Source organism: Dipodomys ordii, unplaced genomic scaffold, assembly GCF_000151885.1.
Source record: "Dipodomys ordii isolate 6190 unplaced genomic scaffold, Dord_2.0 Scaffold5, whole genome shotgun sequence".
In the NCBI taxonomy this organism is placed as follows: domain Eukaryota; kingdom Metazoa; phylum Chordata; class Mammalia; order Rodentia; family Heteromyidae; genus Dipodomys; species Dipodomys ordii.
Window position 1 is genome coordinate 26,992,458 of NW_012267221.1, and position 13,207 is coordinate 27,005,664.

A 13,207-nucleotide genomic window follows, 5' to 3' on the forward strand; every position below is an offset into this window, starting at 1 on the left:
ATCTCAGCCTCCTAAGTAGCTAGGATTACAGGCGTGACCCACTGGAGCCCGGCTGATTTTGTAGTTTTATATGTAGGAGTATTATACTTAATTCACTGCATGCATTCCTTTCCATTTTAAAAGTTCATGTTATTGTACATGGTATTATTACTTCATTTTCTAATAATTGTTAAGTTTTTCTTCAGTATCTATCTATCTTCATTAGTTCCTCATGGATACTAAAACTTTCAGATATTCAATTCCCTTATATAAAATGGTATTGAATTTCCATGTAACTTAGGCATATTCTCTTATATACATTATATGATCTCTAGTTTCCTTAAAATACCTAGCATAATATAAACATCATATAACCATGTTGCTAAGCTGTATGTTTAGGAACAACTCATATGAAAAAATATGCTTACTATAGATTTTTATGTTTAGTATAGATTTCACTCTGAAGTTGATTGGATCATAGACACAACCTACAGATATAAAAGACCACTGTAATTGATGCATAGAAAAAAATTGATTCTGCATGTTAGACTTATATTCATAAATCTTGCTATATTTAATTATTAATTTTAATATATTATTAGTACAGTGTTTTGAATGTTCTAGCTATAACACCATGCAAATCTATCTCCAATTCATATGCCTTTAATCATGTGATTTTAGAGCATATGATTTTTCTTTTTTAGTATAGTAAGGTACACATATTGTTTTTGATAATTTCCAGGTACAAAACAAATACGCAGCTCCAAACAAAAACAGTAGCATAAACCATGTACCTAGTATCCTTGTAGATAGATATTTATTAATACCTCTTAGGTGCACTGTAGAGTATGAGGGATATAAAAATGAATTCAGTCATTATCCCTGAAGTTCACAGTATAATATAAATAGAAATAAAGACAAGTATTCAAGTAGAGAATTTACAAAACACGACTTTAAATAAATCTCCACATCAACTCCCTTTAGAGAAAGCAAGAGTAAGTAGTTTTCGACCCCTTAAAATAAGTCCTCAAAGCCAATGCTGCTGCTGCTGAACTGACATTTATTGGATGTTCACTGTGTATCAGGACCTCTGTTCAGTATTTTCACATGTGTTATTTTCTATATGGTTTCAAATGGCTCACTGAGGTAGGTACAGTTATTTTCCTTCCTTATCAGGTAAAAGTTACAGACTGACTGCCTGGAATGGGAGAGCCTGGTTCAAAGCAGGCTGACAGTAACAAACACATCTATCAAAGTTATCTTCAAAAAACAGAGTGGTTTCCTTCCTCTGGCTAAGGATAACATCAGAATTAAGGGAACGCCAGTAAGCAGGAGTCAGCCAATTTTAGAGGCTTCAAAAATAAGATTGGCACCTGGGGACTCGTCTCAGTAGACTGGATTGGCTGGGCCTGTTTGGCTTCATAGAGGAAGGGACACACTACTTCGACATCGGAGGTCTGAGCCAGCACCGAGCAATAGCCACACTTGTCTTTGCCAACTCTGGCATAACTGCAGCCCTTGCTAACCTCTCCTACAAATCTGGGGCAGCCGAGGGAAGCAGTCATAGTGAAGAAGAAGGAAGGGAATATTTGGTAGGAAAGACATCACCAGAGCCCAGTGGTGAGAACCAACTATTTAGGCTGTTCGCTATTGTAAAGGTAGTTTGCTTATCTGTCTTTTTTTTTGTCGGTCGTGAGGCCTGAACTCTGGGCCTGGGCACTGTCCCTCAGCTCTTCAGCTCAAAGCTAGTGCTCTACCATTTGAGCTACAGCACCACTTCCCACTTTTTCTGCATATGTGGTGCTAAGAAATCAAACCCAGGACCTCATGCAAGCAAGGCAAGCACTCTACCACTGAGTCACTTTCCCAGCCCCTTATCCATCATTTTTAAAGCCTTAGAGTTCCACTAAAGAATTTTTACTCTTGGTGTATATGCTATTCCATCCCTAAGGGAGATAGCATTGAAGCATTTGGTATGAGTAAGGATGCTAGAGTTTCTTGTATACATTTGCAGGGAATAATATTCAGTTCAAGTTGACATACATTACAGCTGAAATGACAACAGGATTTTCCTGGATAAAATCATCAAGGTAGAATTTGCCCAACAAAAGGACAAAGGGTCAGAGCTTGGAGGACATCCTGATACTGGTGATGGGGAGAGAAAAGGCCATCGAAGCTCATGATCTTAGCCTCACTCAAGGTTTTGCTGAAATTCAAAGTGTGAACAGATTGCTAAAGACTTTCTGGAGATTTCTATATCAATGTGTATCCAAAGTATAAGAAGTATATAAAACTTTTGGCTTACTAATTTCACATATAGGAATTTATCTTATAGTAACTGTCAAAACTGTGCGCCAAAACTTACAAATGGAGGTATGAGCCCTAGTATTACTTATCACAGGGATATTTTTTAAAACATTTGCATATTTCATCAGGAGTTGGGTAAATAAATTATAATGATCTACAGAATAAAATATGCATATAATTAAAATCATAGTAAAGAGGACTGATTCCTGACACAGAAAAGATTTATGTTAAGTGACGGTAATGTGGTATCTGCGGGTATGTAAAATCTTATCGCATGCATCAAAAGATCTTAGGAAAATTATAACCACAAAAAGTTCTTTTTGTATTGCTTGCCTACAGGCATTTAAAATTTATTTTTCTTATTAGACAATCTCATCTTACTTGATCATAACGTTTAATGTAACTTACAGTATGCATTGGCTGTATAACCCTAGCCAAATCACTCAACTCTTACTGCCTCGATTTTATCATCTACATTTATCTTCTGCACATCAAAATAGCAGTGCTGGTTATCTGCAAATTTGGACACTATAGTTCATTCTCATCTTTTCTTCTTTGCACTTTTTCATGTTTAATAAGTTTCTTTGGGAAGATAAAAGGGTTTTAAACTTTCTAATGTAAATACTTACAAAGTCATACCTATCAAAACATATCTGCTTCGTTGTTTTATAGCCTCCCTTCAGGATTATTTAATCTAAACTTTCCACCATGAGAATCTCCCAAATTAGACTACGTGGGATGAAGAAGCCTTTCTAGGAAGCTGTAGTTCAAATAAACATGTTATCTGAGAATGCCTAGTTTTTCCAATTAAAAATGCATCTACTTAAATTTTTTTGCCTAGTTTCTGTGCTCATAGGACCTTTCTAGTTAATGGGTCTAATTAAAGATGGTTGATAGATCAGCTCAGGAAACCAGTACAACAAACCTGTCTTACAGTCTAGCCTCTCAAAGGCAGACAAAAGAAATGTAAAATGAATTGGTGATAATGTAAGATAATTCTATTAATATGCCACGTGTTTTCTTTCTCAAGAAAGATAAGCATAACTTTAACAACAAATAAACCCTGAAGGTTAATCTGCTGGTGAAAAATACTTGTTCTAGCACTAGTCCTAAGACAAGATGAGGGAACCAATGTTCAGAGTCCTTTGGGTTGGGCATATAGCTCAATAGTAGAGCACTTGGCCCTGTGCATATAGTTCTGGGTTCAGTCACCATCATTGCAAGAAAATAGAGTCACATATTGTTTCCTGAAATAATGAGACAAAGACCCTCACTTGAGAAAGCAAACTGGCTTAAAGTAAGGATCAATGATAGAAGAGTTCCAATGGTAGATGCGTTTCAGCAGATTCACAGATCTTCATTTCACAATGGGTTCAGTTTTGCACATTTTTCTTTGTAACAGAGTATACCTACTAGAACATAAGGTGTTCAAGAGAATAGGGACTGAATTGTCCTGCCAGGTTTGCACTTGGCATCGTGATTGCAGTAGTGCTCCATTGTGAAGATTTGACAGTTGAAATGGCTCTAATGCTGTAAGTCAAGCATCTGTCTCAGTGCCTGGGGCCCCATTATCCTTAAGTGCTACATAACAGGGGCAAGTATTATGGAGTCTCAATGACAGGCTTTTAAAAAATCAGAATTTCTCATGGAAGAACTCCATGGTACAAAGATTTAGGGTCAGATTAGGGTCATGGTACCTTACTGTTAACTGTGTAATTCTAAGTATGGCCATTACGGCAGAGGGGATCTGGGTCATGCTGAGGTTCTTACCACTTCTGAATTTGTAACCAACACATGGATCCCCAAATCCCTCCATGCAAAAGACGTGCCCTATTTTCTAGTAATTTTCTGCCATTCCCCTTGCTGAAAGAATCTTTCTTATTTATACATCAGGTTCAATGGTTCATTCCTTTTGTGGGCAGAAAACAAATCCCATATTTGATATAGCACTAAACATTTCCCCATAACTATACAATTGGAAGGAAGTATTAAATTAAGCAATGAAATATAATGCATTGGATCAATAATGGCTTGTTTTGTATTCGTGTGCTTATTTTAATGCACTATTTTCAGTGTAACTATAGGGAGTTGAACTCAAAAGCACAATGCCAACCAACAAGAAGGCCAGAATAATAGTTTTGTGATGAAGGTATTTGTAAATAGCATATGGGGCTCCAAGAAGTCAGGTGATAATAACGGTAGATCAGCTGAAAGGTAGATTATGTCCATTCAGCCTCAGACAAAGCTCATGGTTAGAATAAACCCAGAAAAGTACTCTACACTGGCAAAGGAAAAGAAAATATTTTGTCTGAATATTCTAAAGATACAGTGAAGCACGTCGACTTACTTTGATCTCATATTATATTTACTGTGATTTGAATGTTTTTTAAAATAATTTTCCAGATGGTTAACAATAGTTTCATAAAATATATATTTTCACATAAGACATAGAGAATCTAAAATTTAAAAAATCTTTATAATTTCAACTGATAACAAAAATATTATAAATGTGAAAAATTAAAGTAATAATAGAATCAAAAGGTGAGATCCTCCTCACCTTCTACAAATATATAATGTGTTAATTACCAATATCTAATATATTCAAAAATATATAGCAATAAAGACAAGACAGATAAACAGACCCACACCTGTGGCTTACACCTGTAATCCTAGCTACTTGGAAGGCTAAGAACTGGAAGAGCATGGCTCAAAATCCAGTCTGGGAAAAAAGTCCATGAGATTCCATCTCCAAAATAACCAGCAAAACCTGAACTAGAGGCATGTCTGAAGTGGTAGAGTGCCAGCCAAATGAGTATGATGCCCTGAATTCAAATCCTAGTATCCACAAAAAAATAAAATAATTATATATTATGTATGAGCTGTACAGTTATTAAAATATAGTTTCATCTGAGGGAAGCTAGTGCCAAGACCCCGAGGTGGGTGTTTGGGTGCCATGGCATAAGAACAAAGAAAAGAAAAACTACTCTTAACAGCTCAGAGTGAGCCTGACTGGTGTCAGTGATTCATGACTGTAATTCTGCTACTCAGGAGCCTGAGACCTGTGGATCATGCTTCAGAGACAGCCAGGGTAGGAAAGCTTGTGAGTCTCTTATCTCCAATTAACCACCCAAAAGCAAAAATCCAGATTTTGAGCTATGGCTCCAATAACCTTGAGCTCTAGCCTTGAGCAAAACACAAAGCTTGAGGATAGCAGGCCTTGAGGTCAAGCCCTAGGACTGGCACAAAAAAGAAAAAAAAAAAGAGGTCAACCTGACAGTCTACAATGGAACACTTTGTGTTATACATAAATATGTGTATTTGTACATATATACATGGTGAATATTTATCTAGCGATATGTGTCTACATATCTATCTATATACATGAAAATAAACTCACTGAATTTATCTATAATCCTCTGTAGTACCTTATAAACTTCAAAGTTGTTTTGACATATTCTGCTTATCAGCATAATCAGCCTACATAATTAACATCAAGCAATAAAACCAACCAATTTACTGTTTATTGGCAGCAATTTTTAAAATATGGTAGTGTTTTAGAGCAGCTGTTGAGAAACAAATGTTATATACACATTTTTATTATTAAACATTTCATAGTTTACTATATGGCAACTCAATTATAAAAGAGCATTTGAGTAAGGATGCTCACTTTTTGCTAAAACCAGATTGGAGATTTTTACCCCAGTAAACTCAGGGATTGCTGTTGGTTCACATTCTGTCCATTTTTCTTCAACCAGCAAATCATTGGCATTGTGACAATGAAACCTTAGATTCCCTCTTACCTCCGCATCAAAGCGTGGGTCCTGGTAGGCATCACTTATGTTCACTGGGAGGCCTGTGGAAGCAACCAGCTCAGCGATGCTGTTATTTATCAGCCAGTCAGAGTATGATGATTTCTCCATGCTTTCCTTGAAGCTGTCAGAGCATCAAGGCAGGCAGCAAGAAAAGAGAGAAGCATAAGTTTGACATAAACTCTATCCAATTACCCGAATAGAATTATTTATCCTCATTAAAAACAGATAAGTAATCTTAGTCATAGAACAACAGTGAAGTAATAATTAGTAGCTACTTTCAAATGACTTACCTGCTAGAATATAAAATAATCAAGTCCATGGATAGAAACCACAGATTCTCTATGACCTAAACCCAACTCTAGGTTATATTTAGGTTTCAAAGGAAGCAGGTATAAAAGCAGTTAACTAGATAACCAAAACTGGTCATAGACCACCAACATTTAATAAATTACTAAGCCCTCCATCCTGTCCCCCTTAATTATACAGACTGGATGTTTATCAGCTCTCACTGTGGGACAAGAATAGTCTAGATGTGTTTGCCCAATTCATTGTCTTCATATGATTCCCCATATTTGACAGATCAGAATATTGAGGCTCAGAAGTTTTAGTAACTTTCAAGGATGATGTATACTTTTTACTTAAACTTGAATCCTAGGCCCTAGATTATTGTATAATTTTTCCGATGTGTTTCAGGAATGAATAGGTAGGAGAAGAACAGGAATCATGTGATAGTACCTTAAAAATTAAAGGTCGGTGCAGTCAGAGAGAGTTTCAGGCAGATGCTGAAGGTAGTAATCATTTTAGTCTACCCTTCAGTCCAAGGTAAGGGGAAGAAAAGATACTGAATTTGATGAGTAAATATCATAGGTCCTTACTTAAACAGAATTCCCAGAGGAGACATTAAAACAAAAACACTGGGTAAGGGCTTCCGAAAGACTCAGACTAAATCTAAAATGCCTTCAAATAACTTTTAGTTTAGGCCACATGCTGCACTGAATGCATTCTAATGTCCTTGAATAATGTAGAAAGAAAAAGTTCCTTAAGAGTCTAAAAAAAGTTAAATCAATATAATCAACACCTAAATTTCACTGAAATATCATTACAAGGTTAAAATTAACTATTCACTTTCTTTAACTCTAGAAAATACATCTCTCTAAGCTCAGGATTAATTTTTAACTAACAAGCTAACTGTAGAGAACTCTTTTAGTTTATTATTTTATAAAGGTCAGGGTATAGAGGTAGGTATAGAAGTGAGTTCCATGTAAAGGACTCCATTTCAGTTGCTCCTTCCTTAATAATATCATGCCAAATGGAAGACTCAAACTGTCTTCCAAGAAATCTTCATGAACACAAATACATTGACTGCGGAGTCTAAGAATAAAAGAGAATTGCCCTGTTATAGAAAATACACACTCCTGAAATATGGCTGTCCCTGAAGTAAGGGCCAGTGAGGTAAACATAAACCTCAGGAATGCCAAGTCCAAAGTAGCTTAAGAGAGAAATCAATATCAGCAAGACAAAACAAGACAAAATAAAACACATCAGGACAAGTGACTTCAATATCTTCAGTTATCTAAAACACCACATAGAAAACTGCAAGAAAATAAACTTCCCCCTATCTGCAGAATTGCTTCTCAGAGTCTCTAAATGAGAAGGTGAAACTATTTGAAAAACATAAGGTTAATCATCAGACTGTGTTTGTGTTGATGTTTTTGTTCTTAACATTAGAGTTCACTTCAATATCATCACTAGGAACTCTTAAGACTTTACTCTTTTAAGAATGAATCTTGTATGGGGAGAATGAAGATTTTTTTGTTTTTGCTGAAAGGAGTTGATCCATGGAAACCCATCTGTACATGAAATGTCTGCCTAGTTCTGCCTCTCCCTCCATACTTACAGAGAGGGTAAGGACAGAGAAGAGAGCCATACGTTCAGGAAGTTTACAGACAATGATGATGGACAATGGGAATGCACATAATGGAGGGATGTTCAAGATATTAAAGGAATGGTGGAAAGATTCAGTTCTGTTTGTGTTGGGAATGGTATTTAGATAACTACAAAAGAAGATGGTCTAAGTTAGTCTTTGAAAGATAAGGGAAAATAAGTGTTCATTAGAAGGATGATTGAATGATTAAAAAAAACAATTTAGACAAAACTACAGCATGAGTGGAAAAACCTCCCATGCTCCTGGATTGGAAGGATCAACATCGTGAAAATGGTAATACTTCCCAAGGCTATCTACAAATTCAATGCGATACCTATCAATATTCCAACCTCATTCTTCAAGAAAAGGTTATTATTATGCCCTGTATGTGGTCCTTCCTTTCTTTTTTCTTTTTTTTCTATCTTAGTTTTCTGTACCCTTTGTCTCATATATAAGTTTATTTGATCTGTGGAAAGGAAAGGGAATCACAGAAACAGCAGGACAAAGGATGAGCCACTGTGACAGTAATATTCATTTGATACTATGTTGGAAATTATCTTTACATCTTTACATCTTGGAGGGGAAAACAGGAGAAAACTTTGGATAGGGTAACTGTTTAAAAACAAATGTACTCATTACCTACATATGTAACTGCTCATCAACTTTTCAATAAAGATTTTTAAAATGGTCAATCGCCCTCTTGTCAGTTTGAGTATTATCCAATGAAGGTAAGAATATGAGAGATCAAGAGTCAGGAACTATTTGAGAAAGATGCTTCTCTTTCTATGCTTTGCAAACAAAACTTGATTCTTGATGTACAGGTTAAACATGGTAGTATTTGATATTTTGTTTCATTGACTAGATTTCAATCGGAACTTTGGTTCACAAAAAGAAACTCCATACCTTACTTTCTCTTATCAAGAAAAGTCAACTCCTGGAGCCCTTTCTTAAGCCTCCAGCTGTGCAACATATTTGAAGTTATCTTTTAATTGGGAGATTAAGGAAATAAATCAATACTTGTAGGACTCAAAGCTGGAACCCCAGCAGGAGAATCTTAAAGAAACAGGACTAAGGCATTAATAATCTCCTATGAGCTTCAATATATCTTTGAAGGTTATCAAACTACTCTTTTAGCCATAAAAGGAAATGAGAGAGTGTGCAATTAGAACCAGCCAGTCAGTTCGTATACTGCAGTAGGAAAGATGCTATAAATTGCAAGAGTTCTGGAAGTTTATTGTGACCTGTTAATGAACTTGCATTTGAGGTATTGCCTGAGGACGTTTTATTACACATACTTGATTTCTCTAATTTTAGCATGCTGTGTTATCACAAATCAGGACATGGAAACCAAAGAACACATTTTCTATACTTCATTACTTTAAGTTATCAAATTAAAATGATGAGGTTCTCCCTGGACTGCCCTTGGAATTGGCATTACTTTGGGAAAGGGTCTTAGGACTCTCAGATGGGTGTCAAATGGCATTTCATTGAGTGGTTGATGTCTTTCATTTAGAGTAAAGTTCTTAGTTTCACAGCAAAAGGAATCTGTTTTGATTTGGGTTGCTATTCTAATCTTGGTCATTACTTGGCAGCCGTGAGACTACAGGCAAATATATGAATGGAAAACAGGAGAAATAAAACCTATTTTACAGGACCTTTTTTGAGGGTTTGATATCATACTGTTAAAGACTGTGTGCACAAAGACGGCTCTTGACAAATATTAGTTCTTATATCACAAAGATTTCCTTTTATTAAAACCGCCTAGATGAAACTTGCTTAATTTAACTGCTTAGCTCCTAGGGCAGGAGAGGGGTTTCTGGTTTTGACTATGGTCGCGCTGTCAGATTTGGAAAGGAACTGAAGAGAAAGTGTGCTAGTTGGCACAACTGCAGATAATAGTGCCCTGTTAAAATTATATCCTGTGGCCATCACCATAGATCTCCTCTAGATTGAGGGCACACCTCACAACAAAGCTTGGGTACCCATACAGACAGCAAGACAGGAGAAGTAGACTTGTTTGTTAAACTGATAGCCAAAGCCTACTAAAGAAAAACCTACAAAAATAAGTTAAATATCAAAACCAACCATTAAGACTTCTGAGTAGTCATAATTCTGTTTACTACTTATAATTAATCCAAGAATAGTTAACCTACATAAGCCATTTTCTTATGTTCAAGTTCAGTATTTTTTTCCATGTGTTTTGTTCATGGAAAATCCTTATAGCTTTTCTTTTTCTTCTCTGTGACAGTCTTACTAGAATGACAAGGTCTCTAGGCTAAAATAAAGGTAATAACAAGATTGGTTTTTACTTCACTTTTCATGTCCAAAGATACGAAAATATAAACAAAAATTACATATTTTAATTTTGTTTAAGAGGTGAAAATAAGATACTTAAAATATGTTTGATTGAATCTCTCAAGATTAATTTAAAGTGCTGGGAATATGGCTTAGTAGTAGAGTGCTTGCCTAGCATGCATGAAGCCCTTGGTTCAAATAGACAGAAAAAGCCAGAAGTAGCACTGTGGCTCAAATGATAGAGTGCTAGCCTTGAGCAAAATAAGCTCAGGGGCAGTGGTCAGGCCCTGACTGTCAATAAAAAAAGATTAATTTGGAAGATATACAACTTCTTTACAAATATTTCTTCATTTTCATGTTTCTTATAATTAATATCATAGATGAGAAAAATGAGTTATTTAGGAAGAAAACATGCAAACATAGAAGTATCCAAATGATGTTTCCCTAACAGTTGTGCTTTGTTAGGGCCAGTAAAAGTATCTCAGTGATGGATCTCAATCTCAACAATCTGAATTCTGTTAGTAAAAGAAAGCAGAGATATCTAGGTGACTAAGAATCGGGATTTCTACTGAAGGTAGCATCCTTGGTAACAAAGGAATATCAGAGATCAACCTCTGGTACCAGTCTCAGCTTCCAGTGGGGATAACTCAGACTTACAGGGCCACCATCTTGTTCAGCAATTAAAAGGCAACATCAGATTTGGGCCATTTGGATCTCTGCCCTTCAATGAACAAAATTAAATATTGGCGTAATAAAGTTTAGTAGCTCCGAAGTCCTAGACAATAGATAGTCAAAAAGAATGTCCAAAGCTCTTACAGGAAATTATGTATCAACATAATTTAATTTTCAATGACAATTTTCAATGTTTTCTTTATTTCTTTCCCCTATAATGCTACCTAGAAGAGTGACACAGTACAAGAAAAATGTCTATGAAGGAAAAAGTATATGTGGAAATGCAATCTTATTTTAACATTCTCTATTACCCTAAATAACAGAAGTTCAAAGAAGAGTGGAGCGAACTTCCAACCTGAGTAAAGATCATTTATAATTTATTTTTCCATAAAAGCTGTAATAAAAAATAGCAAAAACTGATCCAAACTCAAAAGTTTCCAAACTCTGGAAATAAACTAATTCTTGCAACAATCCAGAGAACCTTTGCTCAGAATAAGCAGTTGAACCTCAGTAAGGATGATAACTTTAGGGACATTTTGATTCACCTTATTTCCATTTCCTTCTCCCCAGACATGGGCTTCTTTGAAAACCAGCAGCCTACCAGCCACAGCAAGGAAATAATGGGTTAGGAGCTCCCAAAACCTCTGCTCCCAAAGAATGGTCATCATTTGATTTAATTGGAAAAATCCACATAAATTTGTACTCACAGAGCTTATCCTTAATTGACTATACTTAGAGTTCATTCAGTAATAACCTTTACCCCTAGAGATAACTGTAGGCCTTTAATGCTAGAGATAATTGTGTATACAGGGGGAAAAAGTGGTTATTTAACATCAAAACTGCCTTAGGCAGTGATAGCAGTTATGACTAACAGGAAGTTGATCAAAAAGTTTACAAAGATAGGCTTGAAAATGAGATGCTCTCAAGTGCTTTGAAAATTTCAAATATTTTCATGGAAATCTAGAGGGACACATACACACACTCATACACATGTATGTAGAGCTAAATAATGTTTAGCTCTATAGATACTATAATCTCTCACTTCTGGTTGACCTTAAAGTTTTGTGCTAAAAGAAAGTGAAAGCTAAACAAACTTGCTATGAGAGAATTGTAGGCCTCTTGCAATGCGCACAGAGCTCCTCCCTGAAAGCCTGAGGACTTATGATTCAAAGCTTTTAGGGCAACATCTGGCCAATCATTAGTTAATAATTTAGATAACAGAAGAAATTCTAGTTTCCATATTCAACAAAGAATACAAACTTTATAGAATCAGTTTTAAAAAGTCACTAGGTAACAAGCAATAATGACAACAAATAGAAATGATAATAAACTTTAGAAGTCAGAGGTGAAGAGACCTTATTTTCCAAATATTCTAGACATCATTATTGAATAGTTTATTTTTCAACAAGAAAATCTCTTCAATATACAAATAAAGTGTGATTTAGACATAGAAAAAGAAGTTGTTGATAGAAAAATTCCCTCTTGGGAGGACAGTTAGAATTATTAGGAAAAAGAATACAAATGAAAAAAAAGAATACAAATGAGAAATTATATTATCAAAATATTAATGGAAACTATCTGAACTGTATAAAAATAAAATGAAAGTGTAAGAATCATGCCTCCTATGGGCTGGGAAGGTGGCTCAGTGGTAGAGTGCTTGCCTCACATGCATAAGGACCTGGGTTCAATTCCTCAGCACCACATAAGCCAGAAGTGGCGTTGTGGTTCAAGTGGTAGGGAGGTAGCATTGAGCTAAAGAGCTGAGGAATAGTGCTTAGGCCCAGAGTTGAGCACCCATCACTGACCCAACCCCCCCCCACACACCAAAGCAGACACTCTGAAAAGATACAGGATGGAATAGGAGAAAACCTAGGTCTCCTTGGCACAGGCTGAAATTTTCTTCCTAGTGACCCAGAAACATAATATCAAAGAAAGGTTGGACAAATGGGATTGCATGAAATTGCAGAGCTTCTGCCTGGCAAAGGATGTAGCTAGCAAGATCATTAGAAAGCCCACGGATTGGGAGAAGAACTTCACTAGCCATACAATGGACAGGGGTCTCATATCTAAAATATACCTGGAACTCAAAAAATTAAATCCCCCAACAACAAATCCTCAAAGAAACAACTGCCCAATAAGTAAGTGGGCTAAAGACTTACAGAGAACCTTCTCTGAAGAGGAAAGAAGGATGGCCAATGGACACATGAAGAAATGTTCA

General features: G+C 35.9%; 1 protein-coding gene across 1 annotated transcript in view; it reads right to left on the reverse strand.

The window, feature by feature from the left end:
• Nucleotides 1–13,207, reverse strand: part of Pde11a (phosphodiesterase 11A) — a 209,385-nt gene that overhangs the window by 156,779 nt on the left and 39,399 nt on the right. The window contains exon 4 of the mRNA XM_013028053.1: nucleotides 6,087–6,219. Within this exon, the coding sequence (XP_012883507.1) occupies nucleotides 6,087–6,219 (133 nt within the window). The remainder of the gene's footprint in view (nucleotides 1–6,086; nucleotides 6,220–13,207) is intronic.